An 18,343-nucleotide genomic window follows, 5' to 3' on the forward strand; every position below is an offset into this window, starting at 1 on the left:
GTTGGCTGAAGCTGCTGAGACACAGGCCATGAAAGGTGTCTGCTGTGGCTGTGTGACCAGGACAGAGGGGAGCAGCCTGGAAAAGCTAGGAAAATGCCCAGCAGGGCAGGAGGCAGCAGCAGGCAGCGTGGGTGACCCTCTGCTGCCATGCTCCACTGGCTCCCTGCCCCTGAGAAAAGAGCAAGGGCGGGGGGGATAGCTTGGGTGCTTTTATGTTTTGGGGTTTTTTTCCCCCCTAATGGTTTAAAAGGCCTGATAATTCCCTAATCCACACCTGCCACAGACTTTCAAAGCAGACTTAGGGTGCACTTTTTCCCCTGCAGAGGTGTGGTTTCCCTAAAGGTCTGCAGTCCTCCACTGCCCACCACTGCAGAGTCCCACACACCACAGGGAACATCACTCCATGGACCCCACCTGGGGACACCTGGAGTGGCATTTGGCCCTCGCATCCAGCACGGCTGCCCCAGGGTGTGGGGCACATTTCTGACACACAACACACAATTTTAGCTGTCCCTCTGTAGTTCTGCTTGAGAGAATATGGAGTAAATGTGTATTTCTCCTTTACTCCATTAACATGATGTAAGAATTTGTCCTGCAGTTGATGCTTGGGTAAAAAAAAATACTAGACTGAATTTACTTGGAACTTCTGTATTTATCAAGATCTAAAGCTGCATAATTTGAAACCAAACATCATTATTTTAGCTTCCAGATTCAAGGGTGTTAGTAGCAGCTTTTCAGTACCACACACCTCAAGTCTGTCATATCCTCTGCAAGGAAGCAGTGTATAGAGGGCCTGTCATAAATCTATGCTTGAAGTTCTCAGACCAACAAAGATTTATAATGTAAATTCTGTGCGTATTGGGCACTTTCCATTAGCTATTGCTTTTCCCCCAGATATTGTTTGTGTGTGAGTTATTTCAACAGAAGTTCTCAAAGGTTGCCAGTGGAAGAAAGAAAAATGTGTATTTGTTCTTTTTTTTGTCTTTCAGGTTATGAATAACTAATGGGAAATTTGCTAAAGGAATCAGTTCTTTGATTGCCACTGAATCTGAAAAGACTGAGAAATTTAATGAAACCAGGCATTAAACAGCACATTCCTTTGGGGGTTTTTAATAATATTTATGTAATTGTAGAATCTAAGTATCAGGAGAAAAGAAAGCTTTGCTAAAAGATGGAATATATTATGCATGCTCCTGATATTCTGAGAACTTTAAATAAACACCAGATAGACTGTTTAGAGGACACTGGACAAAACTACTGGTAACAGCATTTTACAGCATCTATATATTTTTAAGAAATTCAAACAAAAATATCCCCTGGAAATAAATGAGGTTTATTATTCCTTTCTTAATTAGCAAGAGAGACTTGCAAACCCCTAACTATTACTTGCAGGTCACCTTTAAAGCAAAATGACTCTTATTGCTGAAATCCCTCTGCCTACAAATTTAAACTGAGTGAAACTTTAGGCTTTCCTGTGACTTTTTGCCAGGTACTATTCAGCCAGGCAGCCACAAGGCTCTCAGAGATTCTTACTCAATCTAATTTGGTAGTAAAGGCTGGATATGGGACAACAGAATAATTTCAAGTCAGCAGCCCACAGCCCATGTGGTGGTTAGACCACAGAGATGAATATGAGGAAATCATGGCTCTAATCCTTTGACAAAAAGTGGTTATTTCAGCTTGCCTCTTCTAGTCTTTAGTTCCAGCTTTCTAATAGTGTTTTGCCACTCTTGGATGAAAAGGCCCACGCAAATGCTGTACCTTTATGTTACACACAAGGGATTATGAGCCATGAAAGAAAAATAGGAAAGGTGGTAATCCAGCACAGCAAGATTTACCAGCACACCACAGGAAGGAGAAAATTCCACCCCTGTGTCTTCAAAATGCATCCCAGCCACTTCTCACTAATGCAAATGGCTGAATGACTGTCCCAGCCTCGGTGCTGGGGGAGCAGGACAGGTCCTGCCCACCCATGGGGCCTCCTGTGGCCCCTGGGATCTGCTGCAGAGGCAAACACGAACAACAGGATGGAGCTCGGAAGGTGGGGAGGCTCCCAGATGGCATAGTGCTGCCAGGACACTGCTGGGAGTGAAGGGGTGACACTGCTTACAGCAGTGACCATCTGCTGTCCCCTAGGAACTGCAGATCCCAGCACAGACCCTCCCCTGCAGCCTGCTCTGGCCACCAGGAGTCATGGCCAATGTGCTCTGCTCCTCCCAGCTCTGCTAAGCAGCTTCCCTGGGTAACATTTTAGTCCAAACAGAGAGGAGAGGAGTTTTTTCCATTTGATAACATCTCCACAGTCATTTATTTATGCTCATTGTGGTGTTGATGGTCAGGAGCTGCAGAGATTTTCCTGGTTTTCCCAGGACTGGCAGCAGTGAGGGCAGCTGCTCCTTGTCCTTCTGTTATGGGCAGTGAGAGCACTCTGAATGTTAAACACACTTTAGCTTTGGGCTTTACAAGATTTCAAACTCTATCAGGTCACAAATATGTGGCACAACCTAGGTCCTTATGTGAGCAGTCACCTCAAGATTTGGAAGCTGCACCTGGCAATAATTCCCATATACTAAAGCAGGTCACTTTAGGGCATGATTTTGAGGTTTGGAATCTTTGGGATATTGTGAAACATTTGGTTTTTCAAGCAGAGAATCTCTCACACATCATTTACAGTGGGTCAGTGTTGTGTATAACTGGTATTGCTTAGTTCACACCCAAAACTGGTACAAGTTATGCTGACAAAAGCACTTTTTGCCAATAGAAGTCAAGTCTCCATCAAGGCTGAGGTTTCACACTACAGCTAAACCAGCTTAAGAGCCAGCTGTTAATGGAAGAAGCATTCTTGATCCCATCAAAATGTTCCCATCATTTACCTGTGTGATGATTCTTTATCTTTGACCCCACAGCAAGGCGGCTCCCTAAACTGTCAAAAGAAGTCATCCAGCAAAAATAAACGAGAAGCTTTCTGTTTAGTTAGCATTTTATATCAGTTCATGGTGGAGTCAGACAAGGGCCAGTGGAGGTATAGATAAATACAAGGGGACAAGGGAAGGACCACACCTTGCAGCAGACCAGGTCAGCTACAACCTAAAAAAATGTTGCTGCACTACTGTATACTTTGAAGGATGAAAATATTTAATCTAAGACTTCTAGACAGGTCAGGCCAGTAAGACAGAAGGAATATTTTCTGTGCTTCTACCTCTTAAAAATGGCATAAACAATTTTTGCAGTAGTTGCTCACTAGGGAAAATAGTCCTGAAAGTATCACAGGTGTTCATGACCACGTGGAAGAACAAATGGACAACACAATGTGGGGAAAGAAAATTTCCATAAAGCAACCTGTCCCTAACTTCCCTTACTTCCAAAGCCTTCCAAAGACTGCATCTTTTCTCTTATGGGCACTATTTAGAGGCAGTTCCATGCAAACAGAACAACTCCATGGATAGGTAAGCAAAGATCTCAAAACAGCCTGAAAATTGCTCTCTGGCTCTGCTGTCTGCAGCCGTCTCTTTCCAATTTTTTATACAAATGCATTGTGTATGTTGTGTTTCCAGTTGCTATTGCCAGCTGCCAAGTGCATATCTATGACTTGGCAGCCAAGTTACATATTTAAGAGGATGAGAGAAGCAGGTTTGGGAACAACCTCAGATCTCATCCATTGCAGCCAGGCAGCATTCAGGGGAAAAGAGAATGGATGGAACTGATGGCTCTTTGGCTCATTTTTAGAGAGCAGGGCTGTCATCAGCCTCAGGAGACCACTGGCCCCTCTTGACTTCAGTAAAACTTGTGCTAAAAGAATTGGCAAAAGTAAGGGATGTGTTGCAGAGACCCAGGGCTACCTGTGTTAGTGTTGGAAGTGCAGGAGGAAGGGGAGAGAAACCTTCTTCTGTAATGGAAATCTGCTTTGAACACTCCACAAAAAGCATAACACTAAGCTCTCTGAAAAAACCTGGTATTTCCAGTGGAAGATGCCATAACAGACACATGGCATTTGGCTTTTCCTGATTTATCACCTTCTTCCTTGTGGGAATAGTACACATCTGAGGAGTGGAAACTAAATAGATAATGTGAAGCAATCAAGATGTGATGGTGATGAGTTCCACAGGCAGCATCCTAAGCAACAATTCTTCTTCAGAGCTGTAAATAAGTAAATAAGGTGTATGTTGAATCAGAAACTACTACCTTCTTAGACCTTGCACTGCCCATTGTGTGCACTGGCTGAGGCAGGTGCCCTGCAGAAGAAAAAAAAATTTAAAAACCTGTTAGTGCATAATTAAAAACTGGGTTATGAGGCATAAGCACAAAGAAAGCAAGCAACAGACTTGCTCCAATTGTCATAATTCTGAACAACTGACCTTGAACCCTTAATAGGCTTCTTTTAGTGTTGTTTCTTGTGGTGTTTGTGTGTCCATGAGCATCCCAGTAACTGAGAACACTCAACAATATGTATATGTACCCATTCTTTAGGTATATCTAATGTTTAATTAGGATATCACACCCAAAAAATAAACAAATGCATAAACTCAATAAAAATATCACTGACTCACCATCCAGTCTACCAGCTCTTCTCTGCCTCTTTATTCTTGCTGTGTCAAGCCTCTGTCTCCCATACCCACTGTATTAATTTCCTCCTCTTTTCCCAGGGGCTGTTAAATGTCAACCCTGGTTTCTCTGGGAATACTAGACTCCATGTGTGCATTACTGTTTGTATTGGACACACAAGCATAATTTCAATTTCACAGTAGCTAATACTGTCCATGACTACACCATTTACCTGCCAAGTGCTCTGCCTGCTCATTAAAAACAGGATCATGCTGTGTGAATGGAATAAATACTGTCCCTTGGGCAAAATACCATGAACATTGGTGTAGGTTTTCACTTTAGTTTTGTGTAACATGGAAGCTCCTAATTCCCTGTTTTCAGCAATTTGAACAGTGCATTCTTTGGATACCCCAAAGCAAAGGGCAGTTTGGTAGCTGCAGTGTAACTTCTGGAGAGGAACCATGTCCACCTCACATCCAGCACCAGCCTGTCCCAGAACCAGAGCCCTCATAGCCACAGCTCCAGCCTGGCTGAAGGTGCTGACAGGCAAAGGCAGAACCAGATCCTGAGTCCACACCAAAGGTCTGAGGGGAACCCAGGAGTTCCCCTTAGCTGCAGTCTGATTTTGGAAAGCCAGAAAAACCAGCTGCACATTCTTCTAGTGAACTCCTCGTGCCATTACTCCCCCTGCATGGTTTTGTCAGATGAAGTTATTGAACAGGAGCAGTTGTCAGCCCTTTTCACACAGCCTTGTGCCCCCAACAATCAACCTTTTGTTATTGAAGTGCCTCTGACAGAAAGGAACACATATTAAAATGTATCCCACCCTCTAAAGGTATTTTCAAAATTTTGATTTTGATTCTGTATTCTGAGGGGGTCAGAAATCTACGAACTTTACCAAAAAATTTCATAGCCTAATTTCTAGTTCTTCTCAGGATATAACAACCATCTCCCTGCTACAGAAATAGGGGGAAAAAAGGTGAAAACTTAATATAGAAATGCTATAGACAAGATCTTCTCTATTCAATTCTGTAAGCTTTGAAGGAAATTTGAAGGAAATTATGGCAGACAACCTGGGTTTTAGTTTTTTGTGGATTACAGAGACTTTTTACATTATCAGAATTTTAAAATTAGTTATCTCCCACCTGTAGTGCTGAGGGTAAGATTAAGGACTAGCTGCCATCAAATGTCTTTAACCAGGCTGTGTTGGAACATTTGCAAACACAAATGCAAATGTATGAGGTCTTCAGCAGGGAAATAAGGAGTCTTCCAATTGAGCAATGGGGTTTTGAAAGAAATATATGTACATTTTTAGATACAGCCTGGCAAAAAGAAATTCTGCTTTCATCCATGACATGTGATTGCTAGACTGTCAGTGCAACTGTGCAGCAGCTCTTACAAGGATTGACAGAAAGTATTTCATGATGCTTGGCAGTGAATGTAGAAAGGCAACCAAGACCTCCTAAGCCCATAGAGGTTTCTATAGAGAGCTGCCAAAGTACATAGCATTGCCACTTCTGGAAGTGGTTTTGTCTCCTTTATCCTAGCCAAGATAGATTTTTAACTGCTGACCTGCAAATTATTTGGAGCAGTTTCATTTTTAACTGCTCCAGCAGGTAAGGTACAGGTGCTGCCAACTGCTACCTAAGCATGGCAAGAACAACCTCACACGGCTTGGTCTGGGATGCAACAGAAATCTGTCAACTTTTGCAGAGGCCAGCTCACAAAAAGCAGTTTCTGAATCGTGAGAGAGAGTACCTTCAGCAGTGGAAAAGGGGCAAAATTTTCCTGTACTCTCAATTTTCTTTAAGACTACAAAAAAAGGGTTGGCTCTTAGAGGGAAATTTCTCCCCTCTCTGAAATTCCTGGCTGGTGCTGTTATTGGGATGACGAGGTGAGCCAGCTTGTCTCTGTCTCCACCCTCTTGATGCAGGAGAGACTAAAGGCAAATGGGTCATGCAAGGGTGGATCAGGGGGTTTTAATACTCCCATTTCATATGTGGAAGTGAAATATGTTGTTGCATCTGGAAATGCTGGCCCGCCCAACTCTATAATCACCACGCTGCTGCAAGCAAGATCTGCTCCACAGGCAGGTCTGTGCTATAGGCTCCTGCCTGCATAAATACATGGAAGAGAGCAGCAGAGAGATGTGATACCTGACCCACATAGGTGTGCTAAAGAGGCTTTACTAGCATAACTTGTTTTGCTGTGGGGTAGGGAGGGGTGATAACTTTCCTAACTACAGAACGTAATTTTGCTGCAGTAAGAGCATCCACATGCTTTGCTGCTTTAACATCCCAGGACTCCCGAGTGCCAGGGTGCAGCATACCTGACAGAGCAGAGATCAGACCACCATGTGCTTCCTGAAGGGACACAGCAAGGGAAACTCATGCCAGGCACAGAGCCAAGGAGGAGAAACAAGGAACAGCTTTGAGATAAGTCGAGTTCAAAATGCTGTTACCCTGCACTGCACGGACAAGACTGAGAAAAAGGAACTTGAAGTATGCATGCTGGGTGTAAGCCCATGTTTTCCAATGTGATGCCTCGCATTTAATGTGAGTGCCAATGTGGAAATGTGAATTTCCTGAATATTTTTTGTCCTTCTTCCTGTTCCTCCTATATATCTGCAGGAGTGGCTCACAATGGGGAAGACAAAATTTATGGTGCAGTTCTGAGATCCTTCATCTCAGGATGAAGTACCTTGGCTGCACCAAACCTTCAAGGAGAACCTAAATGACAGGCAGCTCCCAAAAGAAATGCTCCCCAGCCTGCAGGGCTGCACGCAGTGCCTCCCGAGAGATAAAAGGCAGGCAGCTGGGATGTATTCATTCCTGCCTTGAAGATGGTATCACAAGGGATGAGCAGGGCTGCAGCCTGTCTGCGAATCCTGTGTGCACAACTTCAAACAGACGCTCCGCAGCGGCGGGGCCGGGCTGACTCACCCGGCCGGCTGGGTGGACACAGCCTGTCCGAGCACGTCCCGGCTCCCCATGGGCTGCCCTCAGACAGCTCTCTTGTCCTCAGCTCCCTCCGAGGGCTCTCACACTGCACGGGATTTTAGCAATTCTTTCGGCTTGGGCTTTTTTTTTTTTTTTTTTTGGCTCTTTCCCCTGCAAAGTTACAGTGGGGAATTGCAGGAGGCACGGCTTGGCTTGAGGGGTTTAATTTGGGTGATTAAATTTCCAGGATTAACGCCACGGGTGTTGCTCTATTTGAAATAACACCATCCAAACTCAATCAGAAAAATATATGGAGCCATCAAAAGTTAATATAGGAGTTGCACAAGTGCTAGAAAGTTACAAGCACTTTATGTTCTCCCTTATAGGATTTGTCTTTTTTGCAGAGCCTTGTTGGAGCATGGCAAAGTTCAGAAAGCCAGCCCAGGATTTTGACAGGAGCAGCTGGCTTTCCTGTGAGTCAGGACCATGCACAGGATGAGAGACGCTGAGAGCAAAAGCAATGAAACTGCAGATTTTAGAAAAGATTACTTTCCTGGCTTTGCCAAATTCATTTGAAATGTGCAACTGCTCCCCAGAAGGACATGGACACACCAAATGCACCTATTTGCAAACGAGGAGCAGCATTTGGGAAATTGACTTTATTTCTTTAAGAAACTGGGGAGGGGAGGGGGGAATAGAGACCCACTGGAGTCAGTGGGAAGTTTCCACTAACAGGATCAGAGTTCACTCTACAGTTAGTACAACATACTGAAAATCTAGGTGAAGTTTTTCTCTGTTTTATAAACTAAGTGAATGAATGCAAGGAATCTAGCTCTGAGCTCTTCAAGTTTTCTGATTCTTGCATTCTGGGGGCTTGTTCACATATTTGAAAGGCTACTTTGTGCCTCGAGACTACAAATCTTTTCCCAAGCATGTAAGCCAGCACAGGTTTCCAATCTTTTACACACCCCACACACAGCATTAGGTGTGTCACTCGAAAAAAAACACCACATTTGTAGGAAAAAAAAAAAAAATACAACTCTCCCAGTGTTAACCTGTTGTTGTCCTCAGTCATTTTCACCATCTAGATGGAGACCCCTCATCCCTGGTCTCTTTTCCCTGACTGCCCCACTGCTGGAACAGGCACAAGAAGGACAGAAAACAGCACAGGCATGGGACAAACTGTCTGCTGTGTGCATTTAGCTACATTAACTCTGTAAGACACTTAAATAACAAAAAATTGTGTTTAATAACTGGGAAGCGACGCTGAGGAATGCAAACCAGGGCTGAAAAGTAAAGGAAACTATGTGGCAAGGGCAATTACCAGTTGGTTAATAGAAAAAAAAATAGTTCAACCTGCATTTACAATGAAAATGGGTGCTACCTATTACTTATTGTCATTCCATAGTAGTGGGATTTTGGTTCAGAAGAGTTTATCTGACAAAGTATTACAGTTTACAGCAACAACTTTTCATTTACAGATAATCTAGTGCCATTCATAAACATATTACCTATTCATTCCTAAGGGAAAAATAAAATTAAAAGTCACAGTACCTTCTCATTCCTAGGGGCCCTCTCTATGTTACAGCCTGGAAATCAAGAGTCAGTGAACCTGGAAACAGCCAGGAAAGTGCTGTGTACCTGAACACCAGGAGCCTGACTGCTGCCTGTGGAGATCTCACTGAAGCCCTCAGCAGGTGCTGAAGTTGCTGCAATCGACTTCTCCAATCTCACTGTGATGGCACTGACATTTACCTGTGAACTACTTGCAACAACAGCTATCAAACAAGCTTTTTACAAGCCTCACATTCTCCCCTGTGATGACTGCAACCCTTTTCTGCATCTAGTGAAGAGAAAGCCACAGTCAGCGAGTGCCCTGGAAAGCTATCTGAGAGAAATACATGTAGTAAACCAGTGTTACATCTCTGCTGGTTATTAAATACTAAACAACTTTATTTTGCCTCCCTTCTTGACACAAAAAACTTACTATAGATTTTTTTTTTTTTAAATACACATCACCTACAAGTTTAAGGAATCAGAAGTTGTTTGCAGTGTGGAGAGCTGGCAGGGCAGCACCCACTACGGTTCCCAAGACACCAACGCTGCTGACATCCAAACAAGCAACAAACCAAAACACGGCAGCCGATTCTCTTCAGCTGCCCACTGCTCTGCAGTTTTTTCCCTTAAAGGACAAGCCAGTCCGAAATGTGCGTGCCATCAGGCTGCTGCAGGAGAGCTCATTAACTCGCAGCGCCTCGGACTCCCAACGCTGCCTGCCAGGTTTTTTGCTTTCTTATACAAATGAAGAGCTCTGCAGACAGTTTGCAGCAAAGCCAGACGAGTTTAACTACTACAGATTTTGCCTATTCTATTAAGTTCAGCATACCAACTCCTTACTCAGCACTCCCAGCTCTACTTCTGATTGTCTAAAGAGGAGAAAAACACACCGTAAAATATTGAACGCTGTGTGCACGCAAGCACCCCAAGAATAACTCAGCACTTTACAGCTGCCCACAAACCGGTCTCTATTTTATCGAGCCCCACCACCTGCCAAGCAGGACTATTTCTGCTGTCCTCATTTCCCCGCTGTTCTCTCCCAGCCACACGCACACAATGCATTCCCAAGCTGGGAACTGCAGCCCCAGACACCGGTTGCTGGTAAGAGCAGGTCCTGCCCCAAACAGCACCGGCACACAACTCCGGGGAATTTTTTCCTGCTGTGAAAATCCCAGGAGCCACACACCCACTGCCTCTGCCAGGAAACTGGGGGCCTGCAACACCAGGACATCCCCTCCCCAGCACCCATCCCAAGCTGGGCTCCCCTCAGGGAGCCCCCATGCTCTCTCCCATTGCCACTCTAGGGGCATCAGCCACCCCTCCCGAGCCCAACACCCCCTGCTCCACTGCTGTCACCACCCAGAGCTAGACACTGGCAGAAAAGTCTTCCTCACCCCCCACCCCACCCCACTATTGCCCCTTCACAGAGAGGAGAAAGAGGATAGATTTATGCTTTTAAAACATTTTATTTATTACCAAAATTTCCAGAAGCCAAATTTGGCAAATTTTTTTTATCTTTTGTAAAGGTTTTCATGCATAACTTGAAACTTGTCAACTGCAACAGTCAAGTGGTTACTTTAGAAGAGACAGAGACAAACATCCAGAATACAAACAGCTGTATCTGAATTAACAACATTTGTCTATTACTAACCTTATAAAGCAGGACGTGCCTTCCCTCTTATCAAAACCAAGCTGACAGATCTGCCTTTATACACACCCAACAGAATAAACTCTGTTATCGGCAAGGACGTTTTCTTTAAACGTTAGAAAAAAAACAAAGCAAAGAATGGAGTGACTGTCCATAAACCAGTCTTTACTTCAGTCCTCTTTAATCTACTTCTTCGATGGTGGGGCCACCGGAGCCACCCGCCCCGGCCCCTCCATCTCCCCGGTACAATTTTGTGACGATCGGGTTGCAGAGTTTCTCCAGCTCTTTCTGCTTGTGCTCGTACTCTTCCTTCTCAGCCATCTGGTTGCGGTCAAGCCAAGACACCACCTCCTTGCACTTGTCGAGCACTTTCTGCTTGTCCTGGTCACTGATCTTGCCCTTCAGTTTATCGTCCTCCACTGTCTGCTTCATGTTGTAAGTGTAGGACTCAAGGGAGTTCTTAGCTGCCACCCGATCCCGGTTAGCTTCATCCTCTGCTTTGTACTTCTCTGCTTCTTGCACCATTCGGTCAATGTCGTCCTTGCTGAGGCGACCCTTGTCATTGGTGATGGTGATCTTGTTCTCCTTACCCGTGCTCTTGTCCACGGCGCTGACGTTCAGGATACCATTGGCATCGATGTCAAAAGTCACCTCGATTTGGGGGACTCCCCTGGGTGCTGGGGGGATGCCTGTTAGGTCAAACTTGCCCAGCAAGTTGTTATCTCTTGTCATAGCTCTTTCACCCTCGTACACCTGGACCAGGACGCTGCTCTGGTTGTCTGAGTAGGTGGTGAAGGTCTGAGTTTGTTTGGTGGGGATGGTGGTGTTGCGCTTGATGAGAGCAGTCATCACTCCTCCAGCTGTCTCGATGCCCAGGGACAGAGGAGTGACATCCAGCAACAGCAGATCCTGCACGTTCTCAGACTTGTCTCCCATGAGGATAGCTGCTTGTACAGCAGCACCATAAGCCACAGCCTCATCAGGATTGATGCTCTTGTTGAGTTCTTTGCCATTGAAGAAATCCTGCAGCAGCTTCTGGATCTTAGGGATACGGGTAGAGCCACCCACCAGCACGATCTCCTGGATCTGGCCCTTGTCGAGCTTGGCATCACGCAGAGCCTTCTCCACCGGCTCCAGGGTGCCACGGAAAAGGTCAGCATTGAGCTCCTCAAAACGGGCACGAGTAATGGAGGTGTAGAAGTCAATACCCTCAAACAGAGAATCAATTTCAATGCTGGCCTGTGTGGAGGAGCTAAGAGTGCGCTTTGCCCTCTCACAAGCCGTGCGCAGCCGCCTCACCGCTCGTTTGTTGCCAGCAATGTCACGCTTGTGCTTGCGCTTGAATTCTTCCACAAAGTGGTTCACCATGCGGTTGTCAAAGTCCTCCCCACCCAAATGGGTGTCACCAGCTGTGGACTTTACCTCAAAAATCCCATCCTCGATGGTAAGGATGGAAACATCAAAAGTGCCCCCTCCCAGGTCAAAGATGAGCACATTCTTCTCTCCAGCCCGGGTTCCTTTCTTGTCCAGGCCGTAAGCGATAGCGGCTGCAGTGGGCTCGTTGATGATACGCATCACATTGAGGCCTGTGATGGTGCCAGCGTCCTTGGTGGCCTGGCGCTGGGAGTCATTGAAGTACGCTGGCACTGTGATGACAGCATTCTGCACCTTGCACCCCAGATAGGCCTCAGCAATCTCCTTCATCTTGGTGAGCACCATGGAGCTGATCTCCTCTGGGAAGAAGGTCTTCATCTCCCCCTTGTACTCCACCTGCACCTTGGGCTTGCCTCCCTCATTCACCACACGGAAAGGCCAGTGCTTCATGTCTGACTGCACCGTGGGGTCATCATACTTGCGGCCGATGAGGCGTTTGGCATCAAAGATGGTGTTGGTGGGGTTCATTGCTACCTGGTTCTTGGCAGCATCCCCGATGAGGCGCTCCGTATCGGTGAACGCCACATAGCTGGGTGTAGTGCGGTTACCCTGATCGTTGGCGATGATCTCCACCTTGCCGTGCTGGAAGACACCCACGCAGGAGTACGTGGTGCCCAGGTCGATGCCGATCGCCGGCCCCTTGGCAGACATGGTGTCGGCTGTTTGTGGTGCTGCTCGCCCTTGTCCACCCCGCCCGCTCCAGCTGCCGCCGCGGCGCGATATGCCGTGCTTGCGCCGCCGCCGCCCGTTTTATACCCGCCGCTGCCGCTTCTGGAACCTGCCAGAACCCTGACGGCCAATCCCGACGCCCCTCGAACAGTCGTTTGGCCAATCGCCCCCGCGAGCCGCCGGGGAGCGCCCGCCCCCAACGCTCTGGCCAATCAGAACTGCGAGCGCGTACCCGACAGCCCGCCCCTCGGGGGCCGCGATTTTTCCGGGTTTTTCTCGTGAGCCGTTGCGCTCAGCCAATCCGCGCCCATGCTGTCCCGTCGCCCCGCCCCCGGCGCGAACCTCAGCTAGAAAGTTCCAGCTGACATGACGTTATGTCTAGGATTGACAGCAGCGCTGTCCAATGGCAGACCGGGACGGGCCGGCGGGGTGGGGCTGTGCGGTCGCTACGGGACGCCCCCGGGCTCCGCCCGCGCGGTGTGTGTGGGGAGGGGGGGGGTTTGTGGGTTCCTGGGCGCTCGTGCCGTGTGGTGTTTGTAATTCCTGAGTGCTCAGCCCGGCACTGGGGAATTTGCCCTTATTTGGTCGCAGGGAGGCAGAAATTTCGCTCTCCCCCCCTGACACAGACACACACCTCCCTTCAGCCTCCCCCCGGATTGTCAGAGCGGAACGGCCGCTACCCGTCCCCCGCTGCGGCGACCCCCGCACTGTCATGGCGGAACGCCTCCCCTCACACCGCTCTGCGCCCTCCCGCTGAGGGAAAGTGCCTGAGGGAAAGTCCCGCCGAGCCCGTGTTTAGCCTTATTTCGCCCTAACTTGGCCGGCTGACAACACCCCCGCCCCGTGTCCGTCCCGGTACTCAAACTCGGGGAGTGGCACCGGGTTCTCCCGTCCTGTCCCCCCTCAGAAGTGAGGGAATGGCACCGGGCTGTCCCCTCCTGCCCCGGCACCAGAGCTCAGGGAATGGCTCCGGTGGGGCTTTGGGGGCCCTGTTGCTGCGTGTTCCTGCGTGGTGACCATTCTTGAACCGCCTCCAAATTCTTGTCTGTTGTGCTAATGTGAGATGTCGTCACGCCTACGTTTAGCAAAAGCTATGGAGCTATTAACTCGGAGGTAGGAAAGTGCTTTGATGAAAATACATTAAACATGAAAATCCGCTGTGGTTTCTCCGAATTATGTCTCCGTACTCTGAGACAAACACTTCAAAATATTCCAGTTCTAGTAAGGAGGGCAAAACACCGTCCTGAGATTTCTTTTTTTTTTTTTTTTTTAAATACGGAGTCTTAGTGAGTAGCTCCTTTTCAGCTCCTTTTGAAGTGTTGCTAAAAGTTTGCTGTCCATAGGCTTCAGGAGTTGTGTGAGAGGAGGATTAATGTCACTGTATGCTTAAATCCTCTTTCATTAGTTTTGACCCCAGCCTTCAGCAGTACCTGGCCTCACAGAAAACGTGTTACAGCTTTTCCCAGAGTGATTTGTTTTCACACAATTATTACAGGCACTGTAACTCCTGTTCAAAAACATCCTTGTTTCCATTAGTGTGTTTTTCAAAGCTTTTTTTGCAAAACATGAGAACTCCACCTCTTCTGTGCATTATGTGTGTAGTTTTGTGATGGAAGAGCCTGGATTTCTGACCATACATATTGTACGTGCTTCAATAACTATTAGTCTTCCGTGGATCCTGGTCTTTTTTTTTTTTTTTTTTCCTACATGGGTTCTGACCTTGGAGCAATCCAAAAGAAGCCACTGGAAAATGGGAACCGTCAGCTGTCTCTGCCTACAGGAGCTGCTCTGTATATCCTGTGTGCATATTTCTTTGATGGGAAGGGTGTCGGTTTCTCTTGTAGTTAGACCAGTGACTGATTCATCACTGAACCATCTCTTCCTGTAATTCACTGCCACTTCATTCAGTGGATTGTATTATGTGGGACAGGGAGAAATGCCAGGGCAATACAAAGAGAGGTGGATAATAAATTCTGTTTCAGCTGAAAAGTTGATGTTGTTTATTATTTGTATCCTTGTGAGGACTGTCCCTTAGGAACACTAATAATGCACAAGAAGCCTGTTTTTATAGCTGCAGTACAAACTCAGACCCTGTTATTCCAGAGTAAAAAGAAGATTCCTGCCTCAAAAACATATTTATAGAAGCAGTAGATGGACAGAACAAGTGGAGTAGGAAATAACACAGTATTGATTAACACAATAAAGAGTCTTTGCAGCAAAATTCATCTGATGCCTCATTTAACTATACCTGTAATTGAACAAGGTTTATCCATTTAGAAGTGACATTTCCTTTATTTGGCCCAAAGCTTTTAACTATATGTTTTATCATCCTAGGCACAAAATATATACAACAGCTCCAGACAAAACTTGTTTGCTGTTTCCTTGACCCAATACTTAGTGTGGCCCTGATATGGTTGTGCTGATACCCACATGTGCTGGTAACCTGCTAAAGAGGTGTGTGCATTGACTGGATTACTGCTCATCCTGAGGGTACTCTCTCAGTCCTGTTAATATCATTATTTGAGTTGTTTTGCTGTAGTAAATCTGGAGAAAAGATCTTGGAGGAACACATGAGCACACCATTTTAATGCTACTGGTGTAAAGAGACATCCTAAAGAAAAATCCAAAGGTCTCTGGACTGAGGCTGTTTAGCCTGTTGTTGCAGAAGGATTTATTTTCCAGCTGGGCACACAGGTGCTGTTTTCTTCTGTACAATGATATGTCTAGGTCCCAGCTGCTTTTTAACTTTCATTCCTATTCAGTCAGAAGTTCACAGGACATTCTTGCCATCACCTCTTACTAATGTCCTTAGAGAAAGTCCAGTCTAACAAGAGGGAGCAACCTCCAAAACCTCATTAGACGTATTCTCTCTTCTCAGCAGAGCTATTACCAACCTGCTTTCTGTCAGCAGTTTGTGAACCAACTCATCCATGTAGTCATCCTCTCATATGGGAAGAGCCACATGATTCCCTTTTATGTTGCTTCATATGCAATCATGGTACAGGTGAGCCAAACCAACTGGTTCAGAAATTAAAGAGTGAGCTTTATGGAGAGGACTTCAGCACAAGTCTGATTTCTCCTTTAACAAAACGTTGGCTGTTATTCCCTCTTCCTGAGTCTGTAAGCCATATTTTCACAGCAACTTCCAGAGCAGCAATTTGGCACCTCTGGCAGTGGCAGGCCTCTTTCTGATCCATTTATTTGTGTTTAGGATTGATTATGCACCCATGTTTCCTGTTTAGCAGTGTTATGTAATATGCTGTAGGCTATTCTCCATTACACCACCCAGCCAGAAATGAAGATGATATTTAGATTTCTTCAGTGAAGCAAGAGCTCAGTATCTGGAGCAGAACTGAGAACTCAACCCTTATCTTTATCATGATAAAAGGAAGATTTTTTTTCCCCCCCACGTTTCATAAGGCAGTGGAGGATAAAAATAGGACTGAGCCCAAGTTACAGTTCAGACATCAGCCACTTGGATCATTAAGATAAAGTTGAAATGCAATGAATGATTTTTTCAGGTTTGGCAATCAGAAGACCTTAGAACTTAAATTCTGGTATCCATTCCCTAATACCCACTTCCCTTGTAAAACTATCCCAAAAATTGCATAGATCAGATTGTATCAGTGAGAATGGATTATTTCATAATACAGCAATCAGTTCAGAAAAGTCTAAGCAACTGCTATTCAGAGATCTAGTAATACTTCATCACAATACCTTTTCTCCTCTGAAATTCTTCATCGTGTTTATATTTGTGAATGTAAGTCTGGTACTTGGAATTCACACAAGAACTACCAGCATATAAAATGACAAGATTCTTCTAACAAGGTGTTGCATTAAAAATCATAGTGTGTGTGTGTGGGAAGTTCTGTAACTTACTTTGTATTTATATACCTCCAGGTTTTGTGCACAGCTGCTCCTTGTTAATTTAAAGGGCAGCCACAAGACATCATCTTACTTATATAAGTGCTCCTTTGTTTTTGTGACTAACAAATAAAGTTCTGCAAATTTGTATAACGTGTTTTTTTGGCAAATGACACAAATGCGTGATCAGTACTATGGAAATAGAACAGCAGAATATAGGGCACTGTAATTCCATACTGCCAAACCAGGAGTTCAAAACTTGTGAGTCAGATCTCCTAAAATTATAAACCTAGTGGTTTTATTTACCTTCTGGCTTTTTCATTCTTACCATATGTTCAGATTACACTTTTTGGATTTTCCATGTAATTTCCAGGTCTAATTTTTTTAAATAAAATAGCTCATTACACCATCTCACAACTGAAATCAGGCTGCCTCAGATTGATTAGACTCAATAAAATCATGGAAGTTGTCAACACTGATTAAACTAATGCTTGATGCTTCAATAAAGAATAATTATTTTATAATTAAGTGGGTTTTAAGCACATTTATTTACATAGACTTCTGCCAGTTTCCTAAGGCATGATTAAAAGCTGAAGTTAGTATCACTAGTGCGAACTAGATAAACTGGTGTGCTGTGCATTTTAGGCAGTGAGCTCTTTATTCCTTTAACTGCAGCCTCCTTTTCTTGTGGTTAGTACCAGCTCTACTGAGTCCTAAGCAAGTGACTTTAAAGCAAAATGTTTTCCAGCAATCACAGAATCAGATCAGAAATTACCTCAACAGGTCATTTAGTTTCATTTTGTGTTTAACCAAGATTTCCTTTCTTGCAATTTAAGGCAATTATTTTTATTCATATTGACTCTGGATATGAGAAACAGTTGTGCCATTTTTCTTTGCAACCAGATTTTTATATGAAAATCATTGTGTTTTCCTTCCACCATCTCTTCTGTAAAATGACTTTAAATTACTCAACCTGTACTAAGAAGCAAAGTCTTCTTGGTATCCAGACATTCACTGCTTTCTCCTGGATTCTCTGCATGCACCTTGCATTTTAGCTTTCAAGTGCTATGCTCAAAACTGGAGACATTACCAGCTCTTGCCTTGGTGGTTCTGAAGAAGCAGATGACACTCCAGTTTCTACATTTCAGTTTTACCTTTATTTGCAACATCATGATGTTGCAGATTAATTTTCAGAATATTATCCAAAATAATGCATCGATTTTTTTTTTATTAAAATTGAAAAAGTAAATTTAGTTTAGATATAAGGAAGGAATTCTTTACTGTGAGGATGAGTGAGGCCCTGGCACAAGTTTCACAGAGCAGCTGTGGCTGCCCCATCCCTTGGGAGTGTTCAAGGACAGGGTGGATGGGGCTTTGAGCAACCTGGTCTGGTGAAAGGTGCCCCTGCCCATGGCAGGGCACTGGAATGAGATGGTTCTTAAGGTCCCTTCCAACCCAAACCATTCTAGGATTCTATGAAAGTAAACAGCTGTTCCTTTACTTGCATAGCTAATGGTTCCAGCTTGCACTTGTTCCTATTAAATAGTATCTTTTCAGATCCCATCTGCACCTTGCCAGGATTATTCTGAATTCTGATCTGTTAATGTACCTGAACTCTGCTTGGTCTTGTTTGAAGATATTAAAAGGATAACCTATTTGGTCCAGGGGGTAAATAAATGAAAACAGGGAA

General features: G+C 45.1%; 1 protein-coding gene across 1 annotated transcript; it reads right to left on the reverse strand.

Annotated features, from left to right (window-relative positions):
* Window positions 1-10,484: 10,484 nt before the first annotated feature.
* On the reverse strand, window positions 10,485-12,865 carry HSPA2 (heat shock protein family A (Hsp70) member 2). Its single transcript, XM_059850499.1, has one exon. It carries the CDS (start codon window positions 12,769-12,771, stop codon window positions 10,867-10,869), a length of 1,905 nt encoding a protein of 634 aa, XP_059706482.1. The 5' UTR covers window positions 12,772-12,865; the 3' UTR covers window positions 10,485-10,866.
* Window positions 12,866-18,343: the final 5,478 nt, after the last annotated feature.

This window comes from Haemorhous mexicanus, chromosome 6 (assembly GCF_027477595.1).
Source record: "Haemorhous mexicanus isolate bHaeMex1 chromosome 6, bHaeMex1.pri, whole genome shotgun sequence".
Classification (NCBI taxonomy): Eukaryota; Metazoa; Chordata; class Aves; order Passeriformes; family Fringillidae; genus Haemorhous; species Haemorhous mexicanus.

Coding starts and splice junctions, on each gene's coding strand:
- HSPA2 (XM_059850499.1), bottom strand. CDS start 12,771: ATGTCTGCCAAGGGGCCGGCGATCGGCATCGACCTGGGCACCACGTAC.